This window comes from Saccopteryx leptura, chromosome 4 (assembly GCF_036850995.1).
Source record: "Saccopteryx leptura isolate mSacLep1 chromosome 4, mSacLep1_pri_phased_curated, whole genome shotgun sequence".
Lineage (NCBI taxonomy): Eukaryota > Metazoa > Chordata > Mammalia > Chiroptera > Emballonuridae > Saccopteryx > Saccopteryx leptura.
Window position 1 is genome coordinate 107,403,935 of NC_089506.1, and position 20,166 is coordinate 107,424,100.

At 43.8% G+C, this 20,166-nt stretch overlaps 1 protein-coding gene across 1 annotated transcript in view; it reads left to right on the plus strand.

The window, feature by feature from the left end:
* WDFY2 (WD repeat and FYVE domain containing 2) overlaps window positions 1–20,166 on the plus strand; it is a 196,752-nt gene that overhangs the window by 160,376 nt on the left and 16,210 nt on the right. Inside the window, exons 6-7 of the mRNA XM_066380938.1 lie at window positions 883–995; window positions 11,044–11,170. Coding sequence (XP_066237035.1) covers window positions 883–995; window positions 11,044–11,170 — 240 coding nt within the window. The remainder of the gene's footprint in view (window positions 1–882; window positions 996–11,043; window positions 11,171–20,166) is intronic.

Here is a 20,166-nt window from a genome sequence, read left to right on the forward strand (position 1 = left end):
TTATATTTTTAATTATTTTACATTTAGATCTCAAATTCATTTGGAATTTGTTCTGGTAGATAATGTGAAACACAAATCTTGTTTTTCCAAATTACCATCCAGCTTCTGTTTGTGCCAGTATCTTTTTTGTTTTAATCCATCTTTGCCTTATCATTTGAAAATCTGTCTTTATTAGACATGTAGCAAATTTCTCTGTGCTTTTGGGTATATTTCTAGACTTTCTGTTCTGTTCCATTGGTCCATTTGTGTACCAGTACCACACTTTTGATTAAAGACACTTTAAAACATGTTTTATAATATGACAAGGCTAGCCTTCCCCATCACATACCACGTTACTATTATTTTCAGAATATTCCTGGCTCTTCGTGCTTATTTTTCTTTTTCTTTTTTTTTTTTTTAATTTTATTTATTCATTTTTAGAGAGGAGAGAGAAGGGGAGAGAGAGAAACAGAGAGAGAGAAGGGGGAGGAGCTGGAAGCATCAACTCCCATATGTGCCTTGACCAGGCAAGCCCAGGGTTTCGAACCGGCGACCTCGGCATTTCCAGGTCGACGCTTTAGCCACTGCGCCACCACAGGTCAGGCGCTTATTTTTCTTTATAAACTTTAGAATGAACATATCTAGCTCTAGGAAATCAGATGTTGATATTTTTATAGGTATTAAATTTATAAATTCATGTTGTGAAAAGGATTAACATCAGTGTTATTGAGTCGTATTGTCCAGTAATACTTTGCCTTCCTTTTCATTTGTCATGTCCACTTTTGTGTCTTTCAGCACTGTGTCCGAGTTGTCCTCCAGGGTTTGCACATTTCTTCTTATGGGTATTATTTTTGTAAGTTCCTCCACTCAATTTTGAGAAAATCCTTAATGCTTCCATGATAGATTTGACGTTGAAACCCGGCATGTGTTTATTGGTGACCATTCGGGCCAAGTGACCATCCTCAAACTGGAGCAAGAAAACTGCACGCTGGTCACAGCGTTCAGAGGACACACAGGTGGGACGGAAAGCCGAGTCTCGTGTGCTGCTTGCTGTCTCGGGGGGCGAGCACCTCCTGCATGCTCTGGTGCTCGGGTGTGCTACGGGCTTGTGCAAAGATACACGCGACACACGTAACCAGTTTATTTCAGAATGGTTCAGTAAGATATAATGGCAAACGTTTTCTATGTTAACCTAAACAAAAGAGGGATCGACCTATTTTGAAAATGTTGGTGATTGGGTTCTTTGTCGTGTTGTGCTGGAGAAAGCCAATGTTGGCACACGTCAATGAGGCATTGTTTGAGACTATGTGGCAATTGCACAGACCCCGGAAAGCCAAAAGGACAGCTGCCTCAGTCTGTCCTTGCCATCCTTGGGTCGAGGAGATGGTGTGCAGCAGACCCCCACTTCCAAGACAAAGGAAATGAAAAGCGTGTTCAGTGTGGGTAGCCAGGTTGCATAAAAAGGCAAAAGTTCCTCTTTAACTTTCCTTCCTTTGGGGCTCTTTCCAGTTTAAAACTCAGGCCCCCCTTATGTTACTGGTCTGTTTAGAATCATTTAAACAAAGTAATATAAAATATCCACACTTAGCCTTTGAAAGTCTTGAATTAGGTAATGATGATTAATTATTTTACTAGTATTTTTAATATGAGATGTTAATCTTAGAAAATAAGCCACTGCCTGTTTTTTCATGGTTTTTAATGGGCAGATTACACCCATGGTTGGATCCAGAACAAGGTTAATATTGAGTTTAGACTTACTATAAGAACAAAAGTAGTGAATAGGGTGTAAAATGAAATACCCAGATCACGGGATTTCCTAAACGGGAAAAAAGAAATGCAAGAAAATTGAATGCAGGGAAAAGATCATGTGAATTCCCTGTGTCTTTGGGAGGAAGGACGCACAGAAACATAGCCCGTGGCTAGGCCCCAGTGCTTTCCGGGAGGGTTTCTCTTAAGAGTCACTTACACCCGGCCAGCTCTGGCCTCGTAGGGACCCAGAACTCTCCCCGCTCAGGGATCTTAAACTTATGTGTTCCACTGCTAACTTCAGTGTCCTGTCTTCCCTGAACCCTTACTCCACCTCCACCTGCTCTTGCCCTCGCTGAGAAGTCTGGTCTCTGCTCCCTCGCTTCCCTGTGTCTCCACGGCACCTTTCCTCCCTCCCCAGGTGTGTGTTTCTTCAGCCACGCGCTTCCCGACACACTCGCTCAGGGCCCCTTTGTTCGTCCTCCTTGGTAGGTTTTGTCTAGGATCACTCAGTATCCACGCTCTCCCAGTGCTGTCAGCCACTGAGTCAGGACCCAGCTGCAGGTCACACTGTGAGTCTCTGCCCGTCGTGCCCGGTGCACAGTCATCGTGCCAGTCGGAGTCAGGAACTGCCTGGGACCCTGCACGTAGCCCCTCCACAGGTGCTCAGTGCACCCTCCCACCCCGACAGCTTTCCCCAACCTCATCGTTTCCCGAGCCACCCCCCATCCTAGCCTCCTCCTTGAAAGAAAAATAGATGTAATCAGATAGAAACTTTTAAAAAATATTTTTCTTGCCCCCCCCATATTCCCTTCCCATCAAACAAACTTCTCGGCCCCTCGTTAGCGCTTCCCTTCTGCCTCGAGGAGGAGCCTGTTGACCTCTGGCCCTGGCTCAGCTCCTCCGTGCTCCACACCAGTGGTCATTCCTTTCCCGTTTGACCAACCAGTTCTCAGTTTATGAAGTTTCTTGCCTTTTTGTCAAGAAACAAACAAAAACTCTCTTAGTTCATGTCGTGTTGTAGCAATCTCCTTAACAACAATGTTTTTTCTAAAATTGTGGTAAACTATACTTAATCTTAGATTTACCATTTTAATCATTTTTAACTATGCAGTTCAGTGGCATTAAGTACATTGTTTTCCAACTATTAACCACCATCCCACTACAGAACATTTTTCATCTTGTAAAACTGAAACTTTGTGCCCACAAACACTACCTCCCCTCTTCCCCCAGGCCCTGGCAAACACCATGCTGCTTTCTGTGTCTATGAAGCTGACTACTCTAGGGACCGCCTGCCTATGAGTGGAGTCGTAGTGTTTGTTGCTTTCTGACTGGCTCACTCCCCTCAGCATAACCTTCGTGTTGTGGCAAACACCAGCACTATGCTTACTGCTTATTGCTGTCCCAGCTGCTTCACATGCTTCGCCTCCTATTTCCTTTCCAACCACCTGCACTTGGCCTGTCTCATCACTCCGCTTAAACTGCTCTCCCCAAGGTAGCCCGTGGCCTGCTGTTGCTGAGCTAGTGAGCGTGTTTTAAACCATGTCCTATTTAAACCTGTTGGCGGCATTTCACACTGTGGCTTTTCGTTCCTGCTTGTCCTACCTCCTGTGGCTCCTGGGATGCACGCTGTCTTCCAGTTTCCTTCTGCATCTCCCAGCTGCTCTTTCTCATCTCCTTCTTGGTCTCTGGGTTCTGCCCTGGGCCCTTGTCTCTTTACACTCTGTGCTCTTTCTGGTTGATCTCAACCACTATCTCAGTCACAGAAAGGCACAGTCATTGTCCTCAGATTGCTCACAGCCCAGTGAGAGAGACAAAAGCTAACCCAGTAGTTCTGGGCAGGGCCAGGAGGAGGCAGGCAGAGTGCCCCCGGAGCACAGAGTGGCACCAAGTCGGGGTGGCAGTGGGCGTCAGGTAAGGCCTCCCCAGGGAAGATGGGCTCTTTGGGGAGGAAGAGTTAAGCTCTTTGAGGGAATATAAGTGCTGAATTCATGAAAAAATGAGGACAGTCCAGGCAGCGAAAACCAGCGTGGTCCACAGCAGGGAGAGTTGCCAGAGTGTGGCTCTCCTGGGAACATCTAGTAGCTCTTTTGGTCTGGACCACTGAGCAGGAGGGGAGGGTGGCTAGAAAGGAAGGGAGAAGCCAGTTCAGTCCCTGAGGGCACTATTCTTATGTCAGGGAAACCATTAAAGCAGGTTTTTTTAAGCCAAGTTGTTAACCTGATCAGATTAGATTGTTCTGGCCATGAGTAGAGAATGTAATTGGAAAGCTAGCACCTGGAGATGTGACTGTGGTAATGGGAAAGTGAGGCGTGGTTAGACCCAAGGTAAAAATACAGGCGGTGAGCTCAGCAGGCCTAATGGCCTGTCTAGTTCCGGGTTTGGTTTAGGTGGAGGTGGTGCTGAGCCTGGCCTTTGGGCTTGTTAGTAATTGGGCATTCTCCATGTGGGGGCCGATAGGAGTGTTCTGAGTTCTGTTTGCTGCTTTCAGGTCAGAAAAGGAGTCAGTAGCTGCAGCTCACTGCTCTGTGGTGAACCAGATGTGGCCCAAGGGTTTCATGCCTTGTGCATTAGTTCTAATATAAAATGATACCTTGACATTGTGTCTTGTCTTTCTCAAAATGTTTAAAGCATTTTCATATGATTTTATCATGAGGCATCTTTGAGGAAGACAGGACATGGCGCAGGAAAGTCACTAACATGAAGACAAATGTAGCAGGTCACATATTTGACTTGCTGTTATTCCTAGACAGTAGTATCTCCCATTGCCAATCTTGCTATAGTACAACTCATTTAATGTTAGAGCAAGGAGTCTGAGAGATTCCGTGTTGATCCAAACATACTATCAAGCTCTCCCCAGGTAGTAGGCCTGTCTCAGGTAGGTGTACCCTGAGACGTCCCAAACTCAGGCAGACACAATTCTGGAAAAGAGTTTTCTAAGAATTTGTTTAATCTCCTAACTCCCCGACCTCCCAAACAAAGACCTTAAGCTGAACCCATATCCATTACAGAGTGATCTTGGGGATCTCATCAGTCCGGACCCAAACTCAGAAGCAGAAGTTTTTGGTATGTGCATAGAGTCATAACCGCTCACCCACCGCTCTGTTACAGTAGAGAAGGTCATACAAAAATGTGGTTATGATGGAATCAGCCAGTAGTCATACCCAGAGGCCACGTGCAGCGATTACCGATCTGTGGGGACCTAAGAAACTATCTTTATGTTCTTAGGCTTCCTTCCCTGGTTTATTTAGGAGCTAAATGCCAATCAGTGCTTTTCTATTTCTGCAGAAATCAGAATGTTTTTCTAACAAAAAGTCATACTTGATTTGAACAAAGGGGAGAAGTCAGATTTTGACCATTTCTTTTACTTCTAAGAATCTTTTTGATTAGTACAATATTAACCTATTAGAAACAGGAGGGTTTAAATGTAAATCTGCCAAACATATTAATTAATGAAAAGTTAAATGCAAACTTTTCATTAACTGTGAGGAGAAATATTGAAAGTAACAAGGCAACTTTAACAAGTAGTAAAAACAAGGAAAGACGTAGTTCAGTACAAATATGGAAGTTCAAATAATTGGAAACGAGACTTTAACCAGTCCAGTTTATATGAAGTATAATAAATGCATGTTTTTATCAGGAGTCAGTAGTCATTAGCTGTCTATATGATGAGTGCAGGATTACGTAGGTGAAAACTAGCATAATGCTCAGTTTATTTGACTCTCCATCATGGAATACAAGCATTAAACTAATAGTTACAGATAATAAAATGTGCGTGTAGCGAGTGCAGAGCTGTGGAGCTGGGTATTGTGCGTGAACTGCACTGGGAGACACTAACAGGAGGGCTCTCTTGTCCAGAGAGTGGAAGAGTGGCTTCCAACAAGTGGTGGTTTAAGCAACACCCCAAGAAGGAAAAGGAGACACCCAGGTGGTAGGAACATTCCAAGCCCCAGATGTGTGAAACAAGTGTGAACCCTGGAGTGGGACAGTATGAGCAGCTGAGGGAAGTTAAACAGCCTATGTGGGGAGATGGGGGGCAGGAGTACAAGTTGACCCTCAGGCAAGGTTGAGAGCCTCTGACACCATTCCCAGGCAGTGGGAGCCAGGGACGGAGCAAGGTGGCACGCTTCCATTTCAACTACCCACCGGCAGCAGGGAGTGGTGGGTGAGTGAGGACGAGAATGGATGTGAGGAGACCGTATGGAAGGAAAGCAGCTGCTGGAGTTCCTAGAAGAGGTAGCCTGTGTTTGGCTTTGGGGGCTGGCAGTAAGCCTGGAGAGACGGCTGTGCTTCAGGATCGACTTAGCAGGCAAGGCGTCAGCAGTCCTGGGAAGTTGGGGTGGCTCAGGGTTCTGTTGGGAGCACTTGGGTAGGCAGCGATGCTGTTCACTGACACCAAGGATGTTCGAGGGAGAACAGGTTTGTAAGAGAATATCATGATGCTTTCATCTGGACATGATCAAGAGATGCTCCTGGGGAGGTGGCAGAGGACAGCTGGATGTCCGTTAGTGGGCCTCAGGAGGAAGGTGTAGCGTAGAGACAGAGCATGTTTAACTTGACCAAAACACTCATCACTTCAACCTAGAGTGAAATGTAGTCACTGAAGGGCAGGATTTTATTCCGGAGGCTTCACCATCGGCGCACTTGGATGGCTCTGCTGTTGCCACATTTAGCCTGCTCGCCTTCGCCTTCGCCGCTGTGAGGGGATGCTCTTCACGAGCGATGGGCACATGCTGGTAAAGAGACCCAGCCCTGGTCTTTACAGCTCTCCACATAGTCTAGCTTTTGCAAGATAGATTGTAAAAGTCTCCAAAAAGTTTGTTCACTAAGCATTTTGGTAACATGTATGAAATTTCTAAAAATGTTTATACTCTTTGAGCTGATAATACATTTGGGAATCTCTTCTAACTAAATAGTCAGAAATGTGAGAAAGCTTTCTGTTTAAAAATATTCATCTTAGTGGATATACAACATAATCAGTAGTTAAATGCTATAGAATGTTTACCTGAAACCTATGTACTTTTATTGATCAATGTTACCCTGTTAAATTTAATTTTCTAAATAAAAATTTTTTAATCTTTATCTTAGCAAAATTTATAATAGTTAAAAGTTGAGAAAACTCTAACAATAAGTGAAATAAATTAAAGTACATTCATGTATTGGAGTATTATCCAAACATTAAAAATTATACGTATAAGTATATAATAGTGCAGTAAAATAAATACCTTTATGTTCGAGAATTAATTCATTTATGTCACAAATTATTTTGTAGCTCATATTGTGGAGGTCAAAGGCAAGGAGAATCATATACTGAAACATTGAGGGGGAGCGGAAAGGTGTAGTAATCTGAGTAAGAAGAAATGGAAGAAAGTATTTCTATCATTTAAAATATCATAGACTCTGGGAATATTGCAGCTCCTGGCTCTCATTCTCCTTGTTACGGAGGGCAAGGAGGATGCCCTGGGGGGCGGCAGGTATGTGTGCATTGCCATGAGATGCAGGCTAGCTGGCAGCAGGCAGTGCCTCTCCCTGCTGGCAGAAGTGTTTGGGAGAAAGGACTGTTTACCTATTTGCTGACAGATGCAAGAACCTGCCTGGGAAGTACGAAGCTATTCACTTCTTCCCTATTTGTATATTCAATTATATAGAAATAGGCCTACAAGTTCTTATTAATATCTATGTGTGAGGACCATGAACTACCATTTCTTTTTCTTGTTTCTCAAATTGTTCCATATTTGGCCATTGGGAAACCTTTCACATTGGCTCCTGTGCCCTTTTTCACATCTCCATTTTTTTAGCACGTCTTAGTTTTTGGTATCACATGATGCTTCTGGCTCAGCTTGTACAGCGCTTGCCTCAACCCTAGAATCAGCCATCCAAACAGCCCTTGTTCCTTCTGTTAATGAATAGTATTTAGAAGCCAGAATCTGGGAGCTGTGTTTGCTTATTGTTAATGAGGTGTCATTTCTTCTAGGTCCTCTCAGTAAACAGAACTGTACATGTATACTCACACATCTAGCTAGTTCTGTATTTTTTTGTGATTTCATACTGATACCAGAGAGATCATTCTAACCTTCCCCCTCTTATTTGTAACTACTATTATAATAGTGAGAAACTCAGCTCTCAACATCTTCAGTACATTTATTTAATTAATCCTGGAATACACATGATTAACCTATGTAACACAAAGCCCTGTGAAATTCAAACCTACTAAATAGAGTACTATTTCTGTGTACAAATCCTTTTATATTTAGCCTTATTACCACTTTCCGGTTACTTTTATCACTCCTGCCCCACTTTATTGTGGTTGTATCATTCCTGTGTAATACAGCTGGGCTCACTTGTTTTCTATTTATATTCCATTTTGGGTCCATCACACACACACACACACACACACACACACACACACACACACACACACACTCCTAGTTGATTTTAATCATTTACTTGTTTTTGAGTATGTGAAATATACACATGGTTCTAAAACTCAGAATCAAAAAAATATACTACAGAAAGTGTCCCTCTCCTTCCCCCCCTCCATTCCCGTTCCCCAGCCTTCCCACACACCTGCTGTTAGTAACTCTCTTTAATTTCTCATTTACCCTTATCTTCTTAGATGAATAGCAGCATAATATAGATAGTTTTCACTTTAGAGTACATCCAGGAAATCCTTGCTATCCATCCCAGCGGTCCCCGTTCTTTTCCAGAGCTGCACAGTCCTCTGTGTGAGTGGATCGTGGTTTATCACCCACTCTCGTATATAAGCATCCAGGTGGTTTTAACGTTTAGCTATTTCATACATTGATGAAATGAATAGCCTTGTTCGTGTATATTTTTGTATTACTTGGTAGGAGTGGGGACAGTATCTTTAAGATTAATGCCTGGAAGTGAGATTACAGGTTTAAAAATTGAGTGTCTATATAGTTTTGTTAGTTGTGACCTTCCCTGCTTTACTGGTTTGCACTGTCACCAGCAGCATGGGAGAGTGTCATTTTCTTCCACAGCCTTTACAGCAAAATGGGCTTCATACTTAGTTTTCTCTGTATGATAGTGGCTCTTACACAGATAGCAGTAGAGCGAGTAGACATGCTTAGATTCTAGATATATTTTGGAGGAAAAGCCAATTCAGAGTTTATGATGGATTGCTTTGGAGGCTAAATTCTGTTTAAATATTATGCATCGATATTAAGTCTAAACTATAACTTCTTTTCATTCATACAGCATTTATGAAGCGTTTGGTGACTCACCTTCCTCTTGGGCCAGCCTTATTATAATAGTCCAAATAATACATGGCATTGGAAAAGATAATACTAATTGCTCCAACAAGTAATATTTAACATTTCAGTGCCTAAATGCAGAAGTTTATTCTCACTCATGTAACAATCCATTATAGGTGTTGCTAATTTATAGATCTTCCCAGGTGGTGATTCAGAGACCCAGGCTCCTTCTAGAACACAGTTTCTCCATGCCTGAGGTCTTGGGAGCCCTCTAGGAGGAAGTATAAAGAGAGAGTAGAAAAGGGACTTCTTAACTGCCTTGGCCTGGAAGAGGTGCAGATTACTTCCATGTCTGTCCTCTCGGGGCTCCTTCCTGGGTTCTGTTGCTGAGAACCAGGCACAGGCCCCTGGATGCAGGAGGGCCTGGTGAGTGTGGTCCTTGCAGGACAGCAGCTTTCCAGGGAGTGCTCTTTATGTGGAAGGGGGAGAGAACTTAGATGGACAGCTAACCAACTCTGTCACAGACATTTAACAAAATAAGCCGTTTGGGCACTGTGGGAGAATAAATAACGTTTTGCAGAATGGAATGCATATCCTGAACTATTACGTTGCCAAATACCGATTTTTTTTTAAGTGTAATCATGGAATTTATTAGCAGGGAAAGAAGATGAGTTCTACAGAAGGAGGAAATATTTAGCATTGAAAGGCTAGGTAAGCGTCACAGAGGAGTTTCAAATAAGATTTATGGATTAAAATAAAAAGGTGTTTTCATTCATCTGTTCATTCATTCAACAGACAATACTAGGGCCTTTCTGCTGCTGACTCTATGCTTGGTGCTGGGTGTGTGAGTGTGTGTGTGTGTGTGTGTGTGTGTGTGTGTGTGTGTAAGGTGGTGTGGAGGGGCAGGAAGGGATGAGGCAAGAGGAGATGGGAGCTGCAGGGGGTGTTACCACATGTGCACTGGAGGAAGTGATGTTAGTTCCGTGGACAGAAATATATACAAGCAGAATGTTGTGAAGGTATAGGAAGAAACTATTAAGCATAGTGGGTATATTTTTTCTTTTGATCTTGAAAAAATATCTCACAATTATGTAAGAGAAACTTTCTAAAAGCATTTCAAGGGCAGCACTTTATTTAGAACAAGTTGATCATCTAAAATCAGAGTCCAACACATAATCTATTTTATGTTCTTTACAGTATATACTATTTGTCTTTTTTTGAAAAGAATTTTAAGTTCTAGTATTTTTCAATAATGTAATAAATGAGTACCTGTCACATTCTTAAGTATTGGTGGACTTCATGCTCATCTTATATGGAAAAAGTTCATATTGTCCTCAGTGCACAGGAGTTTGATCTATAAGAGCACTGCAGAGAACACAATCCGTCATAATATTTTATAATATAGCCACACCACCAGCGTAGTATTAACAGCCAACATCTGTACTGCACAGCTTGCAGAGTGGTTCAGGGTAACTGATCCCATCTAATTCCCACAGTCAGATGAAGTGGGTAGTGGCCAGGTCTTTATTATCGGTAGTAGCTACTCAGCCCCACTTTACGGTTGAGGAAACTGACACTTAAGAATGTAAATGATTTTCCTAGGATCTGTACATTTAAATTTCTAAAAAGAGAAAGTAAATTTTAAATTCTAATGTTATAGCCTAATTATAGGTGATGTTCAAGATTTAAAAATCTAACAGGTTCTTAAACCCTATTAACTTGTCAGCTGTTATTGTTGGGGTAGCAGGTAGACCACAGTTAAAAAACTTTGGCTGATATTTCCAAACAGTACAATTTTTTCCATTCTTCCTAGAATTATATCTGTTGCTTAAAGGTTAATTAATTATTTTTCATTTCCTTTTGGTCTTTATGGAAATTGATGTTATGGTACATTTAAATTTGGGGGGAAAAGTGCTTTAAAGTGTGGAGCTCATCATTTCCAGAGCCAATTTTTTTCTCTTTGGGGACTTGTTTGTTCTTTTGACAATAACGTTATTGCATGCTAGGAACTGCACTAAATCCTAACTCATTTGCATTGACATTTTATTGGTGATAAGATTATTGCTCTGTGACTAATGTCTAGCTGTGTCTGGTCTCTCAGGTGGGGTGACAGCTCTCTGTTGGGACCCCGTCCAGCGAGTTTTGTTCTCGGGCAGCTCCGATCACTCTGTGATCATGTGGGACATCGGTGGGAGAAAAGGAACTGCCATCGAGCTCCAAGGACACAAGTAAGGCTACTGGTGCTTGAGCGAGAGCCCTAAGAAGAGTCCCAGTCAAAAGCTGGGCCAGCCTGACCGGGCTGTGGCGCAGTGGATAGAGCGTCGGACTGGGATGCAGAAGACCCAGGTTCGAGACCCCAAGGTTGCCAGCTTGAGCGCGGGCTCATCTGGTTTGAGCAAAAGCTCACCAGCTTGGACCCAAGGTCACTGGCTCAAGCAAGGGGTTACTTTGTCTGCTGAAGGCCCGCAGTCAAGGCACATATGAGAAAGCAATCAATGAACAACTAAGGTGTCGCAACGAAAAACTGATGATTGATGCTTCTCATCTCTCTCTCCATTCCTGTCTGTCTGTCCCTGTCTATCCCTCTCTCTGACTCTCTTTCTGTGTCTGTAAAAAATAAAATAAAGCTGGGCCAGAGGGGTGTGGTTTGGGCTCTGTCACGGGGCCTTAGCACGGGAAGACACAGCAGGAAAGCACATAGTGGCCACTTTGATTTCTATCTGCACTAAGTATGTTTACTTCCTTGTACCCCATTTTACTCCACAGAGGGTTTCAGAGTGCTTACAGAAACCATAAAATAAAATAATGTCAACAAATAAATAAGAGGTCAAAATTAGAACCAGGGAGAATGTAAGAGTAAAAATTTGAGAATGAAAGTAAGAGCGTAGAAGTGCAAGCCACATGGGCCTACAGAACGTCTGTGATCGGGGCCAGGGTGGCTCGGGAGGCCTGACGCTGAAGGTGGAGGGGAGGAGGACACTCTTCCTTACACAGCACACTTGCTGCTTTGCCAGGTCTTCACTGAGTACTCGCCTTGATTCCTGTGAGGCCCTCCTTCCTGAGAACAGGCTTCAGGGCTGCCAGGAAGAGCAGGGAAAGCTCTGCTGTTTCCTTGGAGCAGTTCTCAACCCTGGCTGTGCTCAGAGAATCACGGGGGAGTTTGTTTAAGCAGGTTCCTGGGCTCTGTCTTTGGAGATCTCGGCTCCCGATCTGGAGCCGGGGCGTCTGTGTGAGGCAAGCCTCCCAAGCAGCTCTGCTGCTGGCCCTCAGCCCACACTCTGATCTGTCCTGCCCTGTGCTGCCGCAGTCCCCGAGGGCAAAGTCTGACCATGTCACAGAAAAGAATTTTAGATCTACTGTAGAACTCTGAATTATTTTTAACTTGTGAAGTTTTCAGAATGATACAGAGAGTGATTCCAGACAGCGGAACCAAACGTCAGCGGTGCTCCCATGAACGGCCGGGCTTTAAGCAACATCAGCTCTTCCTATGAACCTACCTGGAAACAATAGTTTTAAAATAGTCTCCTAAGTAGTTAGGTCTGCAGTTTAGGATTATTGAACTAAGTCAATTTTGGAGCACCCGTGAACAAATAATTGTTTTAATGTTAGAGTTTAGTTTCAGAGAGGTCGCTATTAGCCCTTCTTTCCCACATTAAGGAACAGACCAGTTTTCGGGGACCATCGCTGGCTTGTGGGGCCACTTGGACCTCATCTTCAGCTCGTTACCATAATCGTTCCCTTATACAGTATTTCTCTCTGTGACAAGGCAACATACATCAGATCATGTAGAAGAGCTGACATCATCCATGTCAAGTGAAGAGAAAGAGATGCCCAACACAGTCCTATTTAATAAGTCAGTTATTACCTCTTCCGCCAGGCAATTCCTGTCACCTTGGGCTCTCTCAGAGAAATACAGCACAGGCTTTGAATGAAGGTCAGCGGTATTCATTGGACTCATTCAGATGAGCTTACTACTAGTGTTGTTTATACCCAGCGGTTGTTAAGACAGCAAGCACAGGGTGGGGAGTGTCACACGCCACGCCAGCATCACTGCTGAGGGCACTCCTGGAAAACGTTGTCCTAGGAGACTGACACCTATAGTTTGGTAAGAGGAAAGGCTGTCAATTTGAGATATGTCTCAGTCCCAGAAAAATGAAACCTAAACGAAGAGTTCTTTCACTTTCTAAGAAATCCCGACTTGGTGTTTTAGAAAATGGAACAGATCATACTTGGAGTTGGTCCTGAGATCACACCCTTAGAACTCAGTGGGGCAGGCAGGTTGGTGAGCACAGAGCCAGCACTGAGAACTGGCTTTAAACTGGAATGAGGGCAGAGGCCTTGGCCTGGGGCCTTACTTAACTCGAGCTTAGTAATAAAGTGAACTCTGGCTCTCTGGGCTCTGCCTGCAGGGTGCCCTGGGTCACGGAGCGAGGAGAAGTAAACTCCTCAGCATCAGCTGATGTCACCCTGTAGAGTGTGTTGGAGTGCCTGAGCTGGGGGTGGGGAAGCTGCTGGGACTGCTGGAAGGAGGATGGCGTTCACAGAGAAGGTGCCGGGGCGGGAGGCAGGGAAGGAGGAGTCGGAGGCCCTCTGTCACAACACTGTTCCTTTGCCCTGAGAACTGGCCACTGGCTCAGTGTTCAGTGATTCTTGAATTTCAGTAGTGCCAAATATTTTGTAAAGAGCTTTCAAAACACACAGACCCCTTAGTTTAATCTTATAATTACCCTCGGAAAAGGAGAAGTTAGGCACCACTTTTCAGGTGAGAATACCATCCTCAAAGACCACCTAGCAGCTTAAGTCTCCCAAACCTTAGTGCAGTTGGAACTGAGAATGCTATTCAGAACCTTCTTTGTATCCAGGTTAAGTAATACAGGGTCCCCACTATGCCCCATGATGTTTTATCTTTTCTGCTTTAGAGGCCAAAGAGTTTCTGCTTGGAGCCTGAGGCTGCCCGTTTTGCTGTGCTACAATTACCCATTTCCCACCTCCCCCAGGGTGGCTCATGGGAGTCAGAGTTCCGAACTAGGGACCAAGCTGGCGAGCTGGTAAACTGGGAAGAACAGGCAGGACTCGCGCTTCCCGCCCTCAGGGTGGGAAAACTGCTTTCCTCTCTTCTAGAAATGGCCAGCACGGGTGGAGGGACAGGTCCCCGTGGCCTCTGTCCCAGCCTCTGCAGCTTCATACCTTCTGTCAGCAGCAGAGATACAACATTTTGGTAATTTGTGTGATTTTGCGGGTAAAAATGCCATCAAAGCAGAGAGAGCTTTAGCACTAGAGTAAGTGATTGATAACAACAATGTTTCCGAGTTCAAGGGGAAAAAGCTAGAAAATATGTATGATTCTATATAATTTTTTTCTGCATTGGGAGCATTTTGGTACTTTTGTTTCCTGCAGCAAATGGAACAGAAACATGATGATGTGCTAGATCTCTGGAGGGAAGGGCAAAGAAATAGCTCCAGTTTCAGGGACCAGTTGTGTTTCTCAAGTATCACTTACCAGTTGGATGGATATTATTGAAGCATAAACCCGGGCATTTATTGCCCATGCCCACCTTGTCAAATTTGACAATGGTACATGGGCTTTTTAGGTCCTTTTTTATTCTTAGATAATATCATTTCATGACCAACTTTATGACCATAATTTTTATAAAAGTGTTTTCCTAGGCTTTTAAGACATTTTGGCAATTTAAGTTAATGGTAACTTGATTCAAAACACATATAAAAGGTTTGTGTGGTCTCTATGGTCGGTCCCTCCTTGAGCTCTGCAGGTGGCCTGAGGCACGGTCACAGCCACGCCCCTTGCACACACAGCGAGGGTGTTTGCGTCCTGCTCTCACGATCCCAGCTGCGGGTTTCTCTCTTCCTCCTCTTACCATGTTGTATGACTTTTGTTATAAGCACCCTCAAAGCCTTTTGGTAAAGAAATAGGTTATTCATAAATAAATATGCGAAGAATTTGTGCTTTTCCCTCTTGTATCAGGTAAATTGCATGTGAAGTTATAAAAGAAAATAAATTTTTTTATACCGCCTGACCAGGCGGTAGCGCAATGGAGAGTATCGGACTGGGACATGGGGGACCCAGGTTCGAAACTCCAAGGTCACCAGCTTGAACACGGGCTCATCCGGCTTGAGCATGAGGTCGCTGGCTTGAGCATAGGATCATAGACATGACTCCATGGTCACTGGCTTGAGCCCAAAGGTCACTGGCTTGAAGCCCAAGGTCATTGGCTTGAGCCCAAAGGTCACTGGCTTGAAACCCAAGGTCACTGGCTTGAAACCCAAGGACACTAGCTTGAACCCAAGGTCACTGGTTTGAGCAAGGAGTCACTCGCTGTGCTGTAGCCCCCCAGTCAAAGTATGTATGAGAAAGCAATTGATGTACAACTAAGGTGCCACAATGAAGAATTGATGCTTCTCATCTATCTTCCTGTCTGTCTGTCCCTATCTGTCCCTCTCTCTGTCTCTCTTTCTGTCTCTATCAAAAAAAAATTTCTTTATACCACTTCTGGGTTTTGGTGAGGGAAAGCAAAGAACATTATATATATACATAAAAGCTCTCCTTTTGAATCTGAGATTTAAGAATGTTTCTCACTGTTGCACTGGAGAATTATTAAGGTAGCGGGAAGAGATTTATTTTTTATTTTTAACTGTTTAAGGACATAATAAACAAAAGTATTAGTTTCCCTGGCTGTATAGCTCAGTTGGTTAGAGCATCATCCCACAGCACAGAGGTTGGCAGTTTGATCCCCGGTCAGGGCACACAGAGGAATAGACTGATGTTTCTGTCTCTCTTCCTCTCTAAAATCAATAAAATAAACGTAAATAAGTAAATAAATTTTTAGAAACTAGAATTCCCATAGAAGGTAGAATCTTATCAAAGAAAGGGGACAGACGGCGGGTGTGAGGGCTGGCACCTGAGTCAGGCCGCGGTCTGTCCGCCCGCTGCTGACGGCCGTGAGGGCTGGGGCAGGGCGGGTCCTCTCGCTGACAGACGGCGGGTGTGAGCGCTGGCACCTGAGTCAGGCCGCGGTCTGTCCGCCCGCTGCTGATGGCCGTGAGGGCTGGGGCCAGTCGGGTCGTCTCGCTGGTTCTGTTTCTTCACCTCTAAAGAAAGGGTAACATTGGAAAGAAAATGCTCAAAGGTTGTCAAAAAACATAAATGATATAATGCATGTAAAATAATCACTAGAGTAAAAGCTAGCAAGTGACAGTTAAATTTATTCTTGTTAGGCCCTGGCCGGTTGGCTCAGCGGTAGAGCGTCGGCCTGGCGTGCGGGGGACCCGCGTTCGATTCCCGGCCAGGGCACATAGGAGAAGCGCCCATTTGCTTCTCCACCCCCCCCCTCCTTCCTCTCTGTCTCTTTCTTCCCCTCCCGCAGCCAAGGCTCCATTGGAGCAAAGATGGCCCGGGCGCTGGGGATGGCTCCTTGGCCTCTGCCCCAGGCGCTAGAGTGGCTCTGGTCACGGCAGAGCGACGCCCCAGAGCGGCAGAGCATCGCCCCCTGGTGGGCAGAGCTTCGCCCCTGGTGGGCGTGCCGGGTGGATCCCAGTCGGGCGCATGCGGGAATCTGTCTGACTGTCTCTCCCCGTTTCCAGCTTCAGAAAACGAAAAAAAAAAAAAAAAATTTATTCTTGTTAATAAAAATTCTAATTCTTCACAAATTAAGTTTTTGGATATGATTACTGTTTCTCCCTGAAGCTAGCATGTCCATGGAAATACTGCCATATACATACCCACACCCTCTATTCTTAATCCGTTCAACAAATGTTTGCTGAGCTCCATCTACATGCGAGACTGTGTTAGGCACCTAGAGCACTAGTCCCTGCCTATATGGAGCTGTGCTAGAAGTATAAAAATAAGGTAAAGGTGGTACAGTTTGTCAGTTTTCTTAGAAAGTGGGAGGCCTCGCTGGGAGAGTCACTCTTGATTTGGATGTTAAGAGATGAGAAGCTTCTCCCAGTTCTCAGGGTCAGGAGGTTACCCAGAACAACTGCATGAACTAGATACAGTGTCTTCAGGAAATTGCAGTGGAGAGAAAGGCTGTAGCTAACATGGACCTCTACCCTGTCCCGTAAACAGCAAAGTGTTGCTGATGCTTCTACTGCTCTTCCCAGGCAGGGGTCCCTGAGTTCAAGTTCAGACTGGTTGTGGTCCAAGGATTCCTGGTAAGGCAGATCCTTCTAGGGTCTGTTTGGTGTGGGATAACCCTAAGTATCTGGGAGATCTCACATGTGTGGATTGCCCACAAGCTCTGGTCCTTTGAGTTTTGGGAAACTTGTGAATATGGGAGTTCTGAATATAAAAGAGCAAGATTAGATTTTTACCAACTATCCTAGGACTTTGCATCAAAGAGATGAAAGATAATATATACATTTAAGTCCCCCCTACTATTATTAGGGGATAGAAGAGGGCCTAAGTTGACATTTGGGTATATGTTAGCCTATGTCTGAAAATCTGTTTCCGTAAAGAGGATAATGGTTTCTCCACCCTTTCCCTTAAGCAGCGTCAGACACAGAACCAGCCACATGGGCCTGTGACCTGTGCAGTCACACAGGACCCCACTTAGAAGGTCCTCACACTTGGTTTAATGTGTTACTGTCACCATCTTGTAATTCTTAACACATTTTTAACAAGGAGCCCTGTATTTTCATTTTGCATTGGGCCCCCCAATTTATGTGGCTGGGCCTGATCAGACATGGCACCTGTTGGGCTGGTGAGGAAGGAATTGGAGTCATCCCACTAAGTGGAGTCTTCATGATGGCAGACAGTGGAGGTTGTGGAAAGCGGGGTTTTATGCAGTCATAAGATCATTTGCATTGCATACATGGAGCACTCATCCATGAAATATAACCAGTTTTGGAATGCTTTCTAGTATAAATGCTACAGTGATGTCAGATGAAATGTGAATGCAAGAAGAAGGTATCTTTTATTCTTTATAAGCCTTAATCTGTGAACCTGGGGATTTTCTCTCACCTTGTTTTTAACTGCAGGGTGGTTGTAGTTTGAGTCCTTAAATCAAGAAGTCGCTGAGTGGCTTTATTGCAAAGTGTGGAATCCACCATTTATCACTGTGCCCCACTCTTCAGTGTTGGAATATTAACAGAACTGGACTTCCATAAATTATGTATTTGTTGCTGAATGTTGCTGCCAGCTGTGAGTGGAAATGCAGTTCCTTCTGGAGCTTATTTTGGTTTTACAAGATCATTGATGTATATCAAGATGCCTTAACGAATGAAACGTAGTTCAGATCACAGGGTTACGAGTCTGTTCAACTAGATACATTTTCCTTCTTGTGCCTGAATGTCAGAATGGTAGCACTTCATACTTTAAAATGTAAGAAATCACAACCAGGACAGAGAGAAAACATTTTTTAATGACTATATGCCAGAGATTTTGTATTAGTCATTAATTAATTCAGGAAATAGTAAAATATTACTACCAGTTCCAAGGAAAACCCAGAGTAGATAACATACATAGGCAATGGAGACTGTAGAAACGGATTTATAAGTGGAGTCACAACTGGCTACTTCCATGGGAGGGGCGGGGCATGGGGATTAGTTGGATCTTCGCTGGACAAGATTCATGTGCAATAACAGCAGTTTTCTGTAACTAGCTGAGTTATCAAGTAGCTTAGTTAAAGGTACAGACCCCTGAAGAATCGGATAACCCGGAAGGGTAGACAACCCTTAATATTTCATTGAAAAGATGCCACTAATTTCTTCTTGCCCATTTCAAAGTCAGAGCCTTCCTGGCAATGTTTCCTCTTCCTTTTTGATAATCATAATAATCTTAAAGGTTTTCTCAATCACAAAAAAGAGACTTGGCCTGTTATTTATATTGGTAAGTAAGAGTGTTAATTAACCATATTGTCCTTCTTGGTTTGCTTTGCAAATATATAGTCATACAGTGTTAAACAACTCTTAAGCCCACAAAATTACTACCTTCTGCGTAGAAGTTTTTATAAGGCATCTTGGATTGGGCTTTTCTACACCAAGGCTAGGAAATTAAACCAAAGAAACCTTTCACCATATTTTTTTCACTTATAGTCCTTAATAACCTTGGCTGAACTCCCCAAAGGCTTCAACACTTGCTAGGTTTCTGTCCTGGTAGCTTTCTTACCACCTGTAAGGCCCAGGACCCTGCAGAACCAGATACCAGGCCAGCTCCCTGGGAGAGCTGTGTTCCATTAGTTCTTAAAATGGCTAGGCATGTCTGATTCAATTAACATCATTCTCTGATATGATACTCTAGGTAAGGGCTTGGTTGCTCAATTATATCCTACAGATTCTAATTGAACCTATGAAATAACTTTATTGCCATGAAAATTAAGGGCAGTCAGTAACAGTTTTTAATTCTGGGAGATCACTGGGAATTGGGTATCATTTTTGAATGTTTCAATTTAGCTTATAAAAGCAGAGTTTACTTCATTGTAGATTAGAGATAGCATAGAAAGAAAAAAGGCATCCCTGCATGTCTAGAAAGAACATTAAAACTCTATCCAGAAAACGCAGTGAGATTTTCCCTTCGGTTCATTCAGTCCTGTGTAATGAGTTTGTTCTGCTGGTTCTTGGTTTAGCAGTCCGCATCCACGAAGACATCTGCATCCAGACCTGCCGGAGTCCAGAAAGCCAGGGAAACCCTGGCTCAGGCCACTAGCACAGATTAAAAGTAATAAAGTAATGTATTTAAAAATATCATATATTTTAAATATCAGGTATTATTATATATTTTAAAATACTGGTATTTCTAAAATACCTGGTATAACCTGAAGCGCTGACCTGCAACACTGAGGTCGCTGGTTTGAAACCCCAGGCTTGCCTGGTCAAGGCACATATGGGAGTTGATGCTTCCTGCTCCTCCCCTCTTTTCCCTTCCCTTCCCTTCCCTTCCCTTCCCTTCCCTTCCCTTCCCTTCCCTTCCCTTCCCTTCCCTTCCCTCCCCTCCCCTCCCCTCCCCTCTCCTCCCCTCTTCCCCACTCTAAAAAATGAATTAAAAAAATACCTGGTATGTAAAAACTAAAATAAAATACCTGGTACGGATTGTGCTTTCTGGCCTGTCGCTCAGAGCAGGGCCTTCAGGCAAGCATTAGAGTAATCAAAGTTCATCTGTTGGTTACAGAAATTGAATGGTTAAGTTTTTTTTTACTGTGACAAATAATAAAAGAATGGAGGAGGGTAAAATTTCCTATTGTGATACCTACATAACTATTTCCTAAGAGTTT